Source organism: Monodon monoceros, unplaced genomic scaffold, assembly GCF_005190385.1.
Source record: "Monodon monoceros isolate NGI ecotype Baffin Bay Population unplaced genomic scaffold, NGI_Narwhal_1 Super_Scaffold_6, whole genome shotgun sequence".
Lineage (NCBI taxonomy): Eukaryota > Metazoa > Chordata > Mammalia > Artiodactyla > Monodontidae > Monodon > Monodon monoceros.
The window spans coordinates 26,208,208-26,228,554 of NW_021703783.1; the positions used below are offsets into that span (position 1 = coordinate 26,208,208).

The window sequence follows — 20,347 nt, forward strand, 5'->3', positions numbered from 1 at the left end:
ATAGGAAGATGCTTACAATGAAATGTAAATGTATATACATGTTGTATGTATGCTGTACTAGGTTACATTTTATATAATACATAGAAAAATACTAGAGGTAATTACATCAAACATTATTACTAGATTTTAGAATCACTTTTTTTGTCTTTATAATTTTTCTATAGATTTTAAATGATTAACAAAAGCCACGTAGTAATTTTATTTATTTACTTACTTATCAAAACTTATATATTTATTTTTGGCTGCGTTGGGTCTTCGTTGCTGTACGTGCGCTTTCTCTAGTTGCAGAGAGCGGGGGCTACTCTTCATTGTGGTGCGTGGACTTCTCATTGCAGTGGCTTCTCTTGTTGTGGGGCACGGGCTCTAGGCGTGCTGGCTTCAGTAGTTGTGGCTTGCAGGCTTTAGAGCGCAGGCTCAGTAGTTGTGGTTCGTGGGCTCTAGAGCGCAGGCTCAGTAGTTGTGGTGCATGGACTTAGTTGCTCCACGGCATGTGGGATCTTCCCAGACCAGGGCTCGAACCCGTGTCCCCTGCATTGGCAGGCGGATTCTTAACCACTGCGCCACCAGGGAAACCCATATAGTAATTTTATACTTATAAAAAATACTCAAAAAAGCAAATTACAATCTGGTAGGAAGGATAAACTTGTTCTAGGTAAAGTAATAGTAATAGTAACCAATACCAATAGTAACCAATAGTAACCAATAACTAGTATGTATTAGTGTTATAGATCGTGTAAGAAAAAGTTAAGGATGGATTTCCTAATGTACTTTTTAAAAGTAGAATGGTCTATTCAAGAGCTGTTTTCCTATCACTGGTGTTGTTCAAATAGAAATTAGACAAGCATTTATAAAAGATACTGTAGAAAAGCTTCATCTATCAGGTATGAAGAATTAGATGACTTCTAAAGTCCTTTTCAACCCCCATGTTCTGTTAGGAAAACAGATTTACTTTGGAGTGCTTGTTTTAAAAAATTCCATTAGATGTTAGGGGAAGGTATACAAAGCAAGTAGCTTTTGTGAAAGAGATATGAAATTCTCATAGGAGATGCCAGAGTCTGTGGGATTAAGCAGGAGGAAATGAATTTCAGTCACATCTTGAAAAAGGTGATATGCAGGGATTGGATTATGTGATGGAAGTTCTTTTAAGGTCTACAGTGATTGACACTAAGGCAGAATTACGATTCCACTGGCCATTTATGGATAAAGGAGAGTACTCAAGCTGACTTGACAAATGGGAGAACATTTTCCTTGTTCATCCTCTAGTGAGTGAAGTGGTATAAAACTTACACTTTAGAAAAAGAGAGCAAAGTCAAGCCAGTCTGCTTGTTTGTGGGCCTAACTGCATTCTAGAAAAGAAACTTTAGGATTAGCCGCCATGATTTTTATCTTTTGGTGGTTATGTTAAATTATGGCAGTAATACATTAACAGCTATTCCATAAATTGAACCTGCTTGTTTAACTCTCAGACATTAAAAGTCTTTGAAATTACAAAGAACCGCACAGGAGCCAGACTTTTAATTTTACTGAGGTGTGTGTGTATGTGTTGTTGTCATCTTTTTGCCAAAGTAAAGTAATACTAAAGGTATATTCTTTCTGTTTATTACAAAAAGACATAGCTCCTTAAAGAGTAAGTTGATCTCAGGGTTGAAACTTAGTTTAGCATTTTCTGTAAAGCTGATTTTCCCTCTCTAAAAAATTGGAATAGACATAAAATTATTGCTGTAAAATGATCAATAATATAGCTCTTCCTTGATTTATTTTTCTGCTTTCTGATCATTGTATACATTAAGTCTCTTCTGTGATGATTAACAGCTTCTAGACTAATACTGATGAGTACATCCTAAACTCAAGGTCATGGCCACTTTGAGGGCTCAAGGAGTGGCATACTTATGTTTAAGCTCACTTAGCTTCAACCTTCAGGTATCTATTGGTGCTACAATATTTGGGACTCCTCTTTTCACATTAGCACTCCCATTCCATATTAGAGTTTGTTACTGCTTTCTTGTCACAGAAAATTACCAGAATAGTTGTTTCTTCTTTCAGAAGAACCAGTTCTGTATCATGTAAAACAGCCACTAGCTAATTCAATAGTTTGACTTTGTGAAAGACTGAGCTCTTTGCCTCCCAGGGAGCATATATATTTTAACATCAGTAAAAATTGAGTTATTTTGACCAGGTGGAAATGACAAGAGGACAGAGTAAAGGAGGATGATTTGAAGTATATGCAATGGCTCCCTACTTTTCCTGCATTTTTTCAGCCATCCAGAACTATCCCTTTTGATTGCCCATAGGTATAATACATTTTCACAAAAGTTATTCTGTTGTTTGTGAACACTGGCAGAAAGGGGGAAGGGCATGATATTTGCATAAAATTTCTAGTGGAGAACAGATCAAATGGAATCTCCTTTTGATAAAGTTAGATAGGTTTATCTCCTGGTCCAGGCTTTCCAGGCATTCATTTCATAAACATTTAAGTGTTTTTCTTTGTGTCTAGCAATGGTCTTGCTCTCAGTAACCTCACTTGAGTAACTAAGTATAATGCAAGGTCCTAAGACTATATACAAAGGTGTGTGCAAAGTGCTGTGATTTCACAGAGAGGAGGGACTCATGCCCAGGCCAGAGGATCTGAAAGATGTCACTCTGGAGCCAGCTCTGCGCTGCATCTTAAGGGTGAAGGGAGGGATTTGCCAGGTGGAGAAGGAAGGGCATTTCCTATCAAGGGAACAACGACGACTTTAACAACTGTTTAAAAAAAAAAAAACAACCCACCAAAAGAACAATACACATTTGGAATACAAGAAAGTTGATGTAACTAGAGTATTGGGAATTGGGATTGGGTACAGGAGTGGAGTGGTTAGGATTTGTAAGATAAATGGCATTAGATTGTGTTAGTGTAAACCATGTCTTGGTGGGACTTTATCCTGTTGGCAGTGGAGAAAGCTCTTCAGGATTTTTAAACTGGCAAGCAGGAGGTCCTTTATACATCTTGGAAAAATGACCTTAATAGCACTATAGAGGAAGGGCTAGTGTAGCAAGGTGCAGGAGCCGTGGCATTTTGACAGGCAACAGATGGTCCAGGAGAGAGATGATGAGCTTCTTTTTTTTTTTGTCAGATTTTATTTTATTTTATTTTTTGATTACCAAAGCAAAGACATTGATAAAGCAAATACAATCTGCAATAATAAATACATCTGCAATAGATGCTAAATAGATGATGAGCTTCTTGAATTAAGACAGTGGCACAAAGATGTAGAAGAGATAAGGAACTGAAAAGTATATAGGAGTAGAATTGTTAGGACTTGGTGATTAACTGGATGTGTGGATGGGATGAAGGAGTGCGAAGTGTCAGGGACAGCCCTGAAGTGTCCAACTTGGATAGCTGCCTAGATGTTACATCGTTAGCCACGGGGGAAGCAGGCTTGAATCCTGTTTTTGATTCAGGAACTATATTAGATATCTTCATTACATGTCTAGCTGATTTAAATCTATGGGTGAACTTTATATTTTTTACAATTTTAAAAATATGCCACAAATTCTTAGTATGATTAAAATGTATGTTTCCATCTTTTAAAAAAGGGAACTATGACAGCAAAAGGAAAATAATCAGATGTTTTAAAATGGCTCCTAATTTTTCTTCGTGTATCATACATCAAATTCTAGCACTTTCTACCATTTAAAATTAATTTTTGCCTATCAACAGGTGGTTAAACACATGCTGTGAAGTGAAAGCCAAAATTAACACAGGATTCTTCTGAGTTCACAGTGTAACTTCAAAAAACCAATGTTTATGCAAAATGTCTAAAATATATTCAAGCAGGAAATTAGTTATGTATATTTCAGTAATAAAATACTAAAGCAGTGTGAATGTTGAGGCAAGAAATGTGTCTACAACCAGCAACTTGATTTTAATAAATAATGTGCTGTTAATCCCAAATTAGTATATGATGTAATAATTAAAAGTGTCAAAACCAAAACCTAAACTCTTCTCAGAAACCAGAAGAAAAACAACAATGGTAATCAGGAAAAAAAGCCCTTTGAAAAGTTATAGGGTGTGGAACTAATTTCCCTATCTAGAGCTGGGGTTAATATAGTTAGCATTTTCTATTTGCACTTCATTTGCAAGATCTTTTAGACACCATCCTGGTTAATAGTGATTATGGTGAAACTGACAAAGGTTATCTGTTCTAAACATGAATGCTTGCTTACATTGATGCATACCATAAACTGTGAAATGTGTAAATTATAAAGTGATCTTTTAACATGAACTCTTACATTTAAAATATAATAAAGTTTATATTAATAGAATAAAATCTCTCATTTCAAACTCCAGGGTAGTTATTAAATAATTTATATATAAATGATAAGAGTAAAAATTCTTTTCTAATAGACTGTTTTGGGCATACCAAAGCTTTAATTCATTATTTAAATGAAGAAAAGAATGGGAAACTTAGCACTTCGGTTTGAGATGGCAATTTATCTAATGAATACGTATCTATGACACAATATTGGGAATATTACTACATAATACTGTAGTAGGCCTGGAAATTACCATAATTTCAGGTCTAGTATGTTTTTAGTGAGTACCCCAAAAAGGGCTTAAGTGCATAGTAAAGCTTCTTTAACTCATTCAGATTAGCAAATAAGCAAATATTGTATGGCCTCTTTCTACTTTGAACTGACCTTGTCTTGGGGGAAGGACTAAAGTTATAAAGTTACTTTATTAAACTATTAGATTGCTTCTAATTTTCTCCTTTTCTAAATGATGTTATACATTCATCTTTTTCTTTTTATATATATAGTTTGTTTTTTTAAATAGTCTTTATTGGAGTATAATTGCTTCACAGTACTGTGTTAGTTTCTGTTGTACAACAAAGTGAATCAGCCATATGCATACATATACCCCCATATCCCCTCCCTCTTGAGCCTCCCTCCCACCCTCCCTATCCCACCTCTCTAGGTTATCGCAAAGCATATGCATTCATCTTTATGTGTATACATTGTTTAGGATAGCTTGCCCAAAGTGGCAGAGCTAGGTGATGTGCAGTTTTCTAGCATTTGATATGCATTACTATTTTGCCTCCTCAATGGCTGTTTCATTTTACCTGCCACTGGGTGTGCTTGAGATGACGGTTTCTTTAGGATTGGATCTTATAATTCAATTGCATTTATTCTAATCCAGGGCTAAAAAATTGTATTATTTGAATTTTTTTTTTTTTTTTTTTTTTTGGCGGTACGCGGGCCTCTCACTGCCGCGGCCCCTCCCGCCGCAACGCACAGGCTCCGGACGCGCAGGCCCAGCGGCCACGGCTCACGGGCCCAGCCGCTCCGCGGCACGCGGTATCCTCCCGGACCGGGGCACGAACCCGTGTTCCCTGCACCGGCAGGCGGACTCCCAACCACTGCGCTACCAGGAAAGCCCTATTTGAATTTTTTTCTTTTTATTATGGTGATGACATTCTTTTTGAAATATTTCTTTACCAATATTATTCACAGTTACTTTTAGATGAAAATATAATCATGGAATTTTCATTATCATAATATCCTTAGAATCAAACTATAGGGTTAGGTAGTCTTTATATTACCTAGACTGATCTAGAGAATATGATTAAAATTTTGGAAGAATTCAACTTAAAATTGTTCTGGAGATTTTTTTTTTTTCAAATTACTTTCATGTATTTACTTTTAAATTTACTGTAATGCATTTACTGTTTGTGCTGCCTACTTTCTAAAGTCATAATTTTAACATTGGTACAGTACATTTATGTCAATGTTATGACTTATCTTAATTTTAGGAATAACCTGAAGATTGAAGGGTTATTAGATGAAAGATCCTGTGAAAAACTACCTAGGAATATAAATATTACTTGTCTTCCAGAAGTTTCCTTCTCCAGAGCAATTGTCTATAAAGGGTTATGTGCCCCCGTGGTACAAAAAAATTAACCATTGCAGTGTGGGAAGCAGATCCTAGAACTTAGAACATTTTGCCTAAGGAGTTTAAAAGAAACACTTTAACATTCCAAATATATATAGACTTACTCTTGCACTTTCATTCAGTCCATGTGTCAAATACACCTAGTGTTTCAGGTACAAGTGAGGAATTCTGAGGGAAAACTGAGGGGTGAGCAGTGACAGGTTCATCTGTCTCCTTTCTGCCGTGACATTTTAGGCATTGCTGGTTAAATAGACTGAGATTACATTATCTTAGATGGTGGAATTCTGGCAATACTTAGTAATAAGTGACCATAAACATCTTTTGTACCACCCAGAGATTTGCGAGTTATAGATGACAGTACTTAAATGAGTTGTCAGACATTGTATCTTTTTCTTTTAACAAAACCCACAAATGATCCCCATTTACTAGCCTTTCATGTGAAGAGAAGTAGGCACAGTACATAATTAGCAGGTTCTTAACCAACAGATACGTTTGACAAAAATAAACACAACCTATCTTTTTCAGGTAAAGGTGACATTTGAATCAGTGAGAAAGTAACTGCATTCAGCAGAGGGAAAGTGCTCTATGGACAGAGCATTTTTTAAATGATTGTTTGGAAATGTTTCCATTACTGTGTCATTTTACCACCAAAATTGATATGTGTATCTTCCTTTTTAAAGTTGAAAAAACAGGAACAAAAAAACAAACTCATTTCTGTGCACACATACAAACTTAAATACAGATTTTTTTGTTTTAATTTTTATTGGCGTATATTTGATTTACAATGTTGTGTTAGTTTCAGGTGTACAGCAAAGTGAATCAGTTATACATATGCATATATATATCCACTCTTTTTTCTTTTTTTAAGATTCTTTTCCAATATAGGCCATTACAGAGTATTGAGTAGAGTTCCCTGTGCTATTCAGCAGGTTCTTACTAGTTATTTATTTTATATATAGTAGTATATATTAAATATAGATCTTTTTTACCTTGTTTAAAAATTTTGGAAATAGTTTTAGTAGATTTTAGACCATATTTTCAAAGTTAAGAAATGTGACACCTTTCAAGACATCTGGGAAGGTGGAAGTTTACTAGAAGAATTTCAAGGAAAACCTTTGCATAATTGGTAGATAGGATTGAAAAATGTATAACATGATTTAGTAAGTGCAGCTGATGATGTACTTCTTCCCTTTAGAACAGTGAATCTTTCTCAGTTGGGGCATCATTAAAACCATGTATGGAAGTAAAGTGACTTAGATCTACTCTTTCAAATGTCTGTATCATGAAATATTTAACCAAGACATTTTTAAAAAGCAAAGCAGATTGAATCATACTGTTTTCTCAAAAACAGCATATTATCTTTACCACATCCTATTTTAGTTTCTATTTTTGCGTTTTACAGTATGCATTTTAGTGCCGTCATACTTGTATTTAATGTATATACATTCACGCGTGTGTGTATGCATACATACATATTTGGGAGTGCAGTGCCCAGATTCCATACTGAGAGGATGTGCCATCAAAAAGTTTGGAGAGGGGCTTCCCTGGTGGCGCAGTGGTTGAGAGTCCGCCTGCCGATGCAGGGGACACGGTTCGTGACCCGGTCCCAGAAGATCCCACATGCCACGGAGCGGCTAGGCCTGTGAGCCATGGCCGCTGAGCCTGCGTGTCTGGAGCCTGTGCTCCGCAACGGGAGAGGCCACAACAGTGAGAGGCCCGCGTACTGCAAAAAAAAAAAAAAAAAAGGTCATAATTAAAGAAGAAACACCGTATTTATCAATTAACTTTGTTCCTGCTTTGAATTTAGGTAATATCAATGACCTAGGATTAGTACAAAAGCAAAATTAGATAAAAAGTATGCCTTTATTTTAAAGAGTGGACCACAATGGGGGGAAATGCTGAAATATCACCAACCTAAAAGTGTGTTTATTGCTGAGCTATTTATGTGAACAGATGAAATGAGTGGTGTGATGCAGGAAATCCGTACAGATAAGGTCAGACAAACTATAAGTTGGGGTGAGGATCAATTCCATAATTTAGGTTAAGAAAGAGTGGTTTTATTCTCTAGGATTAAATATTTTTAACTAGAAGAGAATTATTAAGGTGAGATGACACTTCAGATACAAGGTTTCTTCTCCTAAACTGCATACCTAAAATATACAAACTATCCCGATCCACATGTCATTAAAAACATGTATAGCTTCTCAGCATGGGCTTCCAAAGTAGAAGAGTAATAGCATTGAGTTAAAACCCAGAATGGGCAACAGTTTAATCTAGGATTGTGTTGTCATCCATCCAGAAACCCTGGTTTGGGGTCACTGTCTGCTTTAACGGTACTGTGTGGTTGGGACTTTAACTGAACATTTAACCGAAGAATTAATATAAAACATTAACATATGTTAAACTTTAACATATGTTAAATTAAAAAAAATTTTTTTGAAAGAATAGAGATTCAGGGATAATAAGCTTGCTTTGAAGATGTGTATAAAAATAGTTTGGAACGAAATATTCAAGAAACAGGATTTAGTGACTTCCCTGCTGGTCCAGTGGTTAAGATTCCGTGCTTCCAATGCAGGGGGCACAGGTTCGATTCCTGGTTGGGGAACTAAGATCCCACATGCTGCATGGTGTGGCCAAAAATTAAAAAAAAAAAAAAAGAAACATGACTTACCTGGCATGTATTCAAGAACTTACAGGCCTTCATTAAGACTCACAGACATACAAAATGGAAATTAAACATCATTTGATTGGATTTTTAAATTAAAATGTGGCTTTTTAAAGCCACTGAGGAAATTAGTTTAATACCAAATTGTTTGATTTTATTAGATTATTATTAGAATACTAAAGTGTGCAAACTGGGTTAAGATTCAGATTTCATTCTATGAAAATGGAGATTGCCCCCCAGTTAAATATCATTGGAGAATCAGCCTGAGGATTTTACTCCTTAGGTGTGATAACTGAAAGTCAGAAGTACTTCAATTATTTTTTCCTACTCCTCGTTCTGTTTGAATATTCACTTGGTATAATTGTCCTGTTATTATACTGCCAAAATATATTTATTAGTAAATAATTATTTAAGCCAACTTTGCCATTAGTATCGATACATGGAAGTTTTCAATTATATGATAGATGATGTGCTAGGTACCTTTAAATAAAAATGCTGGGGGGCTTCCCTGGTGGCGTAGTGGTTGAGAGTCCACCTGCCGATGCAGGAGACACGGGTTTGTGCCCCGGTCCGGGGAGAGCCCACATGCTGCGGAACGGCTGGGCCCGTGAGCCATGGCCGCTGAGCCTGCGCGTCCGGATCCTGGGCTCTTCAATGGGAGAAGCCGCAACAGTGAGAGGCCCGCGTACCGCAAAAAAAAAAAAAAAAATGCTGGGGCAGGGACTTCCCTGGGCGTCCAGTGGTTAAGACTCCGTACTTCCACTGCAGGGGGCATGGGTTTGATCCCTGGTCAGGGAACTAAGATCCCACATGCCACGTGGCTTGGCCAAAAAAGAAAGCTGGGGCAGACCAACTCAGTCTTTCCCCCACCCCTTAGCATTACAAATTAATAAATTTTAATTCAGGAAGAACAGGTTACATGGTGAAATTTTTGTTTTAGATAATTTCCATTAGAAATGGTAAGCTATTGAAAATAATACAGGTAGCCTTTAATAAAAAGTAAACTAAGTTTAATATAATGAAAAAGCAGGTGGTTATGAAATACCGTGTGAATGTTTGGCAGAACTTTCTATGTTCCTTACTCACTCAACACAATTTGTAAAGAAATAATCTCTCTACAAGGAGGAGAAGCCTAACAGCAGGGAAAGAGCCCATTAAGTCTTCAGTGCACAGGGAATTTTGTGAATAACTGAGTTGGTTAGCATGGATTTCAGGTATTTTTCAGGACTGATGTCTATGACAAATGATCTAATTAAATTATCTAAACATTAATTTGAAAGATGCTTTTAAATACACTATCATAAACTTCATTGTTCACAAATGGACTTTGTGTGGGGAGCTAATTAAGTCACTTTTCAATTTTTCAATATTTTTTAAAAATCACAGGAAACAGATACAATGAACCAGTGATTATCTCTACTATTGATTACAAGAAAGGCAATAGTTGTACCAAAAATCATTATTTTTTTTAAATTAAGGGATACAGTAAAATTCACCCTCTTTAGGGTACAATTCTGAATTTTGACAATGCATACAGTTATATAACCACCACAACAATGCAGATAAGAAACAGTCCCATTACCTTTGAAAATTCTGTCATACCCTTTTGTAATCAGTCAGTTCTTCCAGCCCCCTGCAACCTGGGATCTATTTTCTGTCCCTGTGTGCTTGCCTTTTCCAGAATGTCATATGGAATCGTATATATGTAGCCTTTTACATTGGCTTCCTTCTAATGCCCATGCAAGTGTCCTTAGTTCATTTCTTGAGTGTTATGCCATTGTATGGAGTTACCACAGTTTGATTATCCATTCAGTGATTGAAGGTCATTTGGGTATTTTCTAGCTTTTGATAACTATGAATAAAGCTTCTGTAAACATGCATGTACAGCTTTTTGTGTGAATGTAAGTATTAACTTCATTTGGGTAAGTACTTAGGAGTGTCATTCCTGGGTCATATGGAAATGCTTGTTTAACTTTATAAGAAAGTGCCATGGCTCCTATTGGGTAGCTTTAATTTAGTCACAAGTTTGTGGTAGATTCCAAATATAATTTCAGATTATCCACAGTGAACAATGAGAGTCAATGATATTTTATTTCTCACTTTACTTATCACTTCCTAGCTGCAAATCATATTTTGGTTTTCACTATATAGATTCAAATGTGGATTCCATTATATCTTAATATATTGTGCAAAAGAGAATTGAATTTCTTAAAGGTTATCATTTTACTTGTGTTACTGGCCAAGATTTTTAACATCTTAAACTAGTTTTCTCTTGTACAAAATGGTAATTATTATTCCTTATCTTACCTGTATTATTTATTCCTTTTGTAGGAAAGTGTTCTCTTCTGTAATATAGTGATAAATTATTACCTCACAGTGAAGATTTAAAGAAATGCTGCATGGAAAGTGCTTACCAGAGCACCGGGCACAAAGTAAATGTTAGCTATAAAAAAAAAAGAGGGTGGGGGGGTGTCCCTTGGTGTGGGAGCTCTTCTTGCCCTGCCCTAGACGGTGCCCCTGGGGCATCCAGGTCATCCCTCAGGTGCCTGAGGCTGAGCAGTGGCGTCATTTCCTGTTCCCAGCGAGCCCCTCAGATCCCCACTGTGGTGGTACGTCCAGTGAGCAGCTTTCTTAGGGGTCAAGATGCCATGTGGCTGACAGGGTCTTGGTGCTCCAGCTGAGTGTCAGGCCTGAGGCTCAGGTGGGAGAGCCAAGTTCAGGACACTGGACCACCAGAGACCTCCTGGCCCCACGTAATATCAATTGGTGAGAGCTTTCGCAGAGATCTCCATCTCAATGCTAAGACCCAGCGCCACTCAATGACCAGCAAGCTCCAGTGCTGGACACCCCATGCCAAACAACTAGCAAGACAGGAACACAGCCCCACCCATTAGCAGAGAGGCTGCCTAAAATCATACTAAGTTCCAGGTACCCCAAAACACACCACAGGATGCGATCCTGCCCACCAGAAAGACAAAATCCAGCCTTATCCACCAGAACACAGGTACCAGTCGCCTTCCCCAGGAAGCCTACACAACCCAGTGAACCAACCTTATCTGCTGGGGGCAGACACCAAAAGCAACGGGAACTATGAACCTGCAGCCTGTGAAAAGAGGACCCCAAACACAGTAAGTTAAGCAAAATGAGAAGACAGAGAAATATGCAGCAGATGAACAAGGTTAAAAACTCACCAGACCAAACAAATGAAAAGGAAATAGTCTGCCTGAAAAAGAACTCAGAATAATGATAGTAAAGATGATCCAAAATCTTGGAAATAGAATGGAGGAAATACAAGAAACATTTAACAAGGACCTAGGAGAACTAAAGAGCAAACAAACAATGATGAACAACACAACAAATGAAATTAAAAACTCTCTAGAAAGAATCAATAGCAGAATAACTGAGGCAGAAGAACAGATAAGTGACCTGGAAGATAAAATAGTGCAAATAACTACTTCAGAGCAGAATAAAGAAAAAAGAATAAAAAGAATTGAGGACAGTCTCAGAGACCTCTGGGACAACATTAAATGCACCAACGTTCGAATTATAGGGGTCCCAGAAGAAGAAGAGAAAAAGAAAGGGACTGAGAAAATATTTGAAGGCATTATAGTTGAAAACTTCGGGAAAGGAAATAGTCAATCAAGTGCAGTAAGCACAGAGAGTCCCAACAGGATCAATCCAAGGAGAAACACGCGAAGACACATATTAATCAAACTATCAAAAATTAAAAACAAAACATATTAAAAGCAGCAAGGGAAAAGCAACAAATAACATACAAGGGAATCCCCATAAGGTTAACAGCTGATCTTTCAGCAGAAACTCTGCAAGCCACATGGGAGTGGCAGGACATATTTAAAGTAATGAAAGGGAAAAACCTACAACCAAGATTACCCAGCAAGGATCTCATTCAGATTCAACGGAGAAATTAAAACATTTACAGACAAGCAAAAGCTAAGAGAATTCAGCACCACCAAACCAGCTTTACAACAAATGCTAAAGGAACTTCTCTAGACAGGAAACACAAGAGAAGGAAAAGACCTACAATCACAAACCCAAAACAATTAAGAAAATGGTAATAGGAACATACATATTGATAATTACCTTAAATGTAAATGGATTAACTGCTCCAACCGAAAGACATACACTGGCTAAATGGATACAAAAACAAGACCTATATATACGCTTTCTACTAGAGACCCACTTCAGGCCTAGGGACACATATAGACTGAAAGTGAGGGAATGGAAAAACATATTCCATGCAAATGGAAATCAAAAGAAAGCTGGAGTAGCAATTCTCATATCAGACAAAATAGTAAAATAAAGACTATTACAAGAGACAAAGGACACTACGTAATGATCAAGGGATCAATCCAAGAAGAAGATATGACAATTGTAAATATTTATGCATCCAACATGGGAGCACCTCAGTACATAAGGCAAAAGGCTAATAGCCATAAAAGAGGAAATCGACAGTAACACAATAATAGTAGGGGATTTAACACCCCAATTTCACCGATGCATAGATCATCCAAAATGAAAATAATTAAGGAAACACAAGCTTTAAATGATACATTAAACAAGATGAACTTAATTGATGTTTATAGGACATTCCATCCAAAAGCAACAAAATACACTTTCCTCTCAAATGCTCATGCAACATTCTCCACGATAGATCATATCTTGGGTCATAAATGAAGCCTTGGTAAAGTTAAGAAAATTGAAAATTGTATCAAGTATCTTTTCCGACCACAGTGCTATGAGACTAGATATCAATTACAGGAAGAAAACTGTGAAAAATTCAAACACATGGTGGCTAAATACTATGCTACTAAGTAACCAAGAGATCACTGAAGAAATAAAAGAGGAAATCAAAAAATACCTAGAGGGCTTCCCTGGTGGTGCTGTGGTTGAGAGTCCGCCTGCCAATGTAGGGGACACGGGTTCGTGCCCCGGTCCGGGAAGATCCCACATGCCGCGGAGCGGCTGGGCCCATGAGCCGTGGCCGCTGAGCTTGTGCGTCCGGAGCCTGTGCTCCGCAACGGGAGAGGCCACAACAGTGAAAGGCCCGCATACTGCAAAAAAAAAAAAAAAAAAATACAACCTGGAAACAAATAACAATGAAAACACGATGGCCAAAAACCCATGGAATGCAGCAAAAGCAGTTCTAAGACGGAAGTTTATAGCAATACAAGTCTACCTCAAGAAACAAGAATCTCAGATAACCTAACCTCACACCTAAAGCAATTAGGGAAAGAAGAACGAAAAACTCCCAAAGTTAGCAGAAGGAAAGAAATCATAAATATCAGATCAGAAATAAATAAAGGAAATGATAGCAAAGATCAATAAAACTAAAAGCTGGTTCTTTGAGAAGATAAACAAAAATGATAAAACATTAGCCAGACTCATCAAAAAAAAAAGAGAGAAGACTCAAATCAACAGAATTAGAAATGAAAAAGGAGAAGTAACAACTGACACTGCAGAAATACAAAGGATCATGAGAGATTACTAAAAGCAACTATGTGACAATAAAATGGACAACCTGGAAGAAATGGACAAATTCTTAGAAAAGCACAACCTTCCAAGACTGAACCAGGAAGAAATAGAAAATATAAACAGACCAATCACAACCACTGAAATTGAAACTGTGATTAAAAATCTTCCAACAGACAAAACCCAGGACCAGATGGCTTCACAGGCTAATTCTATCAAACTTTTAGAGAAGAGCTAACACGTAGCCTTCTCACACTCTTCCAAAATATACCAGAGGGAGGAACACTCCCAAACTCATTCTACGAGGCCACCATCACCCTGATATCAAAACCAAAGATGTTACAAAAAAAGAAAACTACAGGCCCATATCACTGATGAAAGTATGCAAAAATCCTCAACAAAATACTAGCAAACAGAATCCAACAGCACATTAAAAGGATCATGTGGGGTTTATCCCAGGAATGCAAGGATTCTTCAATATACACAGACCAATTGATGTGATACACTACATTAAACAAATTGAAGGATAAAAATCATATAATCTCATAAATGCAGAAAAAGCTTTTTACACTCATTTATGATAAAAACCCTCTAAAAAGTAGGCATAGAGGGAACTTACCTCAACATAATAAAGGCCATGTATGACAAACCCACAGCCAACATCATTCTCAATGGTGAAAAAATGAAACCATTTCCACTAAGATCAGGAACAAGACAAAGTTGCCCACTGTCACCACTGTTATTTAACATAGTTTTGGAAGTTTTAGCCATAGCAGTCAGAGAAGAAAAAGAAATAAAAGGAATCCAAATCAGAAAAGAAGAAAAACTCACTGTTTGCAGATGACGTGATACACTATATAGAGAGAGAATCCTAAAAATGCTACCAGAAAACTACTGGAACTAATCAATGAATTTGGTAAAGTAGCAGGATGCAAAATTAATGCACAGAAATCTCTTGCATTCCTATACACTAATGATGAAAATCTGAAAGAGAAATTAAGGAAACACTCCCATTTACCATTGCAACAAAAAGAATAAAATGCCTAGGAATAAATCTACCTAAGGAGCCAAAAGACCTGTATGCAGAAAACTATAAGACATTGATGAAAGAAATTAAAGATGATACAAACAGATGGAGAGATATACCATGATCTTCGATTGGAATGATAAACATTGTGAAAATGACTATACTACCCAAAGCAATCTACAGATTCAATGCAATCCCTGTCAAACTGCCAATGTCATTTTTCACAGAACCAGAACAAAAAATTTCACAATTTGTATGGAAACATAAAAGACCCCAAATAGCCAAAGCAATCTTGAGAAAGAGAAACAGAGCTGGAGGAATCAGGCTCCCTGACTTCAGACTATACTACAAAGCTACAGTAATCAAGACAGTTTGGTACTGGCATCAAAACAAATGTGGATCAGTGGAACAGGGTAGAAACCCGAGAGATAAACCCACACTCATATGGTCACCTTATCTTTGATAAAGAAGGCAAGAATATACAGTGGAGAAGACACAGCCTCTTCAATAAGTAGTGCTGGGAAGACTGGACAGCTACATGTAAAAGCATGAAACTAGAACACTCCCTAACACTGTATACAAAAGTAAACTCAAAATGGATTAAAGACCTAAATGTAAGGCCAGACACGATAAAACTCTGAGAGGAAAACATAGGCAAAACACTATGACATGAATCACAGCAGGATCCTTTTTGACCCACCTCCTAGAGAAATGGAAATAAAAACAAAAATAAAATGGCTCCTAATGAAACTTCAAAGCTTTTGCACAGCAAAGGCAACCATAAACAAGGTGAAAAGACAACCCTCAGAATGGCTGAAAATATTTGCAAATGAAGCAACTGACAAAGGATTAATCTCCAAAATATACAAGCAGCTCATGCAGCTCAATATCAAAAGAATGAAAAACCCGGTCCAAAAATGGACAGAAGACCTAAATAGACATTTCTCCAAAGAAGATGTACAGATTGCCAACAAACACATGAAAGGCTGTTCAACATCACTAATCGTTAGAGAAATGAAAATCAAAACTACAATGAGGTATGACATCACACCGGTCAGAATGGCTGTCATCAAAAAATCTACAAACAATAAATGCTGGAGAGGGTGTGGAGAAAAGGGAACCCTCTTGGACTGTTGGTGGGAATGTAAATTGATACAGTCACTATGGAGACTGTGGAGTATGAAGGCTCCTTAAAATACTAAAAATAGAACTACCATATGACACAGTAATCCCACTACTGGGCATATACCCTGAGAAAAGCATCATTCAAAAAGAGACATGTACCACAGTGTTCATTGCAGCACTATTTACAATAGCCAGGACATGGAAGCAACCTAAGTGTTCATTGACAGATGAATGGGTAAAGAAGATGTGGCACATGTATACAATGGAATATTACTCAGCCATAAAAAGAAACAAAATTGAGTTATTTGTATTGAGGTGGATGGACCTAGAATTTGTCATACAGAGTGAAGTAAGTCAGAAAGAGAGAAACAAATACTGTATGCTAACGCATATATATGGAATCTTAAAAAAAAATGGTTCTGAAAAACCTAGGGGCAGGACAGGAATAAAGACGCAGATGTAGGGAATGGACTTGAGGACACGGGGAGGGGGAAGGGTAAGCTGGGATGAAGTGAGAGAGTGGCATGGACATATATACACTACCAAATGTAAAATAGGTAGCTAGTGGGAAGCAGCCATATAGCACAGGGAGATCAGCTGAGTTCTTTGTGACCACCTAGAGGGGTGGGATAGGGAGGGTGGGAGGGAGATGCCAGAGGTGGGGGATATGGGGATATATGTTTTCGTATAGCTGATTCACTTTGTTATACAGCAGCAACTAAGACAACAATATTAAGCAATTATACTCTAATAAACATGTTAAGAAAAAAAGGTATTTCTTTGGAAACCTAACCTGAGATTATAATTTAAACATTGCTATCAAAATTCAGGAAGCAGAGAATTGGTGCCTTTTTATGACAGGGAAACATTCTACTTTTTATGGTACTGAAACTTGCCCAGGCTAAGTGGTCTTTGGAATCAAATTTTAATAGTTTTCCTGTCACAGTGAATTTTAAACACTGGTGGAGTTCCTGACAGACATAAAGGACAATTCAGGTTTCTTATCTTTCTTTGACTCCTTTTCTACATTTTCTAATTGTCTATACTTTTTAGATTAAAACCTATTCATGCCTAGTATGCAAATTTATTTTATTAAGAATTAAGTTGATAAGTCCATTTCCTGATATGCAGTTGGATGTTACTGTGTCTTATCTGAATGTATAATACATAGTCCCCAATACCGTATCTTGAGTGTTGGCCCCTGCCCTGACATTAAGCAATTCCTAAGCAGGTGCAATTGAGCTAGAGCTTTAGGCCACCAGTGAGTGTGAAGTCTCTGCCCCAGTGGTTCTCCTTGTATGGTCCCTGAAGTGCAGTCCCAGACCAGCAGTGTCAGCGTCACCTGGGAGCTTGTTAGAAGTGCAGATTCTGGGGTTGTACCACAGATTGGTTGAATTCAACTCCTGGGATGGGACCAGGCAGTGTGTGTTTTAAAATGCCATCCTGATGATCTGGTATGTGAGAACCACTGCGTCTGGACACACTAAGGAGGGGTTTGGAGAGGCTACTTTCAACTGTGAGCGTGATGTCTATAGCCCATTACTTCATTGTGATTGTAAACAATGCTCTGAAATAACATAAAATTTGACTTCCTTAGGAAATTTATGAGTAGTATTTATTCACTCTGCACTAAGATCAATGACCTATGGTAAAATGGAAAGTATTAAGTGGCACAAAAAGCATTTGAAATAATTTAAAATGACGTTTTAACATCTTAAGCCTGTGAATCCTGAATCTGTAACCTCTTTGGTCTAGAGCATGGACCCAGTTCAAGTGGAAACAAACTGTTTTCATGTTGGCTTTTTTAGAGCATTACTAATCGTTAAGGAATTATTCAATTTATAAACTGTCCTATTCCCAAATGTATTTCTAGTGCATTTGTTGCTTGCATGGGCCTCCGTTGTTGTTTATTTTCTCTCCATCCTCATAAAGTTGGTCTCATGAAAAGCACTGCAGCAGCCCTCCTCTGGGGAGGTGTGGCATACTATGCATGAGGTTGTCTTTGAGCAGTTAAGGTCTAAGGAGGTCCTGAAGTAAGCAGTGCACCATCAGAGCTCCGGGCTAACCTGTGGGTCTCCAAGCTGTGAGAGGCTTTAGAGCCAGTAGTGAGATTTTATCACATGAACTAAAGAGTAAAGCCAAATATTTTCTTATCAAACCAAAGCAAACTAATTATATCAGTATGTGTGAAATCATGTCCACTGATCAAGGTAAGTAGTTTCATTTTCTGGTTTATCTTTCTCGTTTTTGTTTTGTTTTTTTCACCCGGTTTCTGTGGGTCAATTTATAACAGCATGCTGAGGGACATGAAAGTTGCAGAGTTTGGTTTTAAGTTAAGAATAAGGCTCACATTATTTTTCAACTTTAATGTTAAAATATGTACTGTATTCATAGTTTCTGCTTCTTCCAGGAGGCTGTTTCTGGGTTTAGCGAAATACAAATTTAATAGTTCTGTTTCTCTGACTCATTCTTACTAACATTAGAAGTTTGAAAAGTTAGTCACTGACGGGAGAATACAGACAAAGAAAGCAAAAGTTTTTTCTTCCATTTCTCGTGTGAACAAAGCTAAGAAATGTTTACCACTAATCCTTTTCTAGTACTACTGCATGGAATACTGTTCTGTTCAAGCAAACACACACACACATCCCCACCATCCCAGTCTTCTTGTTTCAGCAAAGTTCAGAAGAGTGAATATTACTTGTTTTTCAATATAAGATAACATCGTAGAGACAGGCATGGATTTTTTGTTGTTGTTGTTAGTGGTATTAAGACACCGTTTTTTTCCTACAATATTCTAGAGAGTATATTAATGAGAAGTTGATTCTTTCAAAGAGGCATGAAATACTGTGTGGTAGAAATGTAATCATGTGACAGGAAATTTCTGCTAAAAATATTTTTTAAAACTGAAATGGGTTCATTTTGTGATGCTATTTTCCCATTGTTTGTGCATGGATATTAACCTTCCTGAGGAATGTCTACCCCGCTGTCTACACTGTTAATTAAATAAAATGAACTGAAACTTAGAACAGGCAAGTCTTCATAGTTACCAAGATTCTCTTCCTTGTGGTGTCACTGTTTCCTTCTTTTTGCCTGGGGGGCAGCGGACCGGGCGGACGGGAGTTGCACTGAGCTTGGAAGCCCAGGGGCGGGGCCAGTCACAGTACTGCAGCTGGGAAGCTGAGGCTCCCTCCCCCAGCTAGAAGGCCTTGACTGGCTCTGTTCCCAGGTTCCAGTAGTTGCTAGAGATTGAGTAGCCCAGCCCATGTCTGCCTTGACTCCCTCCATTATCCAGGAAGAAGCCTCAGTTCCTTCGCAGGGGTTCTAAGTTCAAGGTTTGTGTGATCTCCCCAAGGTTTGTGTGTTGTGTGGGTTTTTTCGGTACGCGGGCCTCACTGCTGTGGCCTCTCCAGTTGCGGAGCACAGGCTCCGGACGCGCAGGCCCAGCAGCCATGGCCCACGGGCACAGCTGGCCCACGGGCACAGCTGCCCCGCGGCACACGGGATCCTCCCGGACCAGGGCACGAACCCGTGTCCCCTGCATCGGCAGGCGGACCCCCAACCACCGCGCCACCAGGGAAGCCCTTAAATATGAAACTTATTTAAAAAGCTGCAAAAGGGATGAATTCACTCTCCGTTAGTGAGTTCTCTCTTTACCTAGAACAATTCTGTCCCTTCTCATTCCACCTTTAAATAATTAGGGATGATTGGAGAGAAGTAGTATTCCTTCCTGAAAGGCAGCCTCAATTGGAGAGAGAAGTGCTACTCGAATTTTCTGCTCTAATGGACAACTCCCTATAGTGAGTGGCCACTACAATAATGTAGGCTTTAGAAGTTCCTTTTACGGTTTTTAAACTGAAAAGACAGTAATGTAGCACTTCCTGCCCACACTACTGGGTTATTTTATTGCTATGAAGTTGTCCAAGAAAATTTGTAAATATGTGCATTTAGTGTACATGTTATTTGTAAACATTTTATCTTTTTTTATGACTTGAAGAAACTTTCCTTTTTAAAACTTATGCTTGTAGACAAAAGCACATAAAAATTGAAGAGAAAAATGGAATGTGAGGAATGACTCAGTGGGAAGTATTCTTAAGTCTTTGCAGGGATG

The 20,347-nt window shown here is 37.8% G+C and overlaps 1 protein-coding gene across 5 annotated transcripts in view; it reads left to right on the top strand.

Moving 5' to 3' along the window:
- FGD4 (FYVE, RhoGEF and PH domain containing 4) overlaps positions 1-20,347 on the top strand; it is a 206,482-nt gene that overhangs the window by 92,191 nt on the left and 93,944 nt on the right. The window contains exon 1 of one of the 5 annotated variants that reach the window (XM_029204414.1): positions 18,227-18,449. The exons of the other annotated variants lie outside the window; for them this stretch is intronic. Within the exon in view, the coding sequence (XP_029060247.1) occupies positions 18,422-18,449 (28 nt within the window). The 5' untranslated portion in view covers positions 18,227-18,421. Of the gene's footprint in view, positions 1-18,226; positions 18,450-20,347 lie in introns of those variants that run through there. 5 annotated transcript variants of the gene reach the window in all.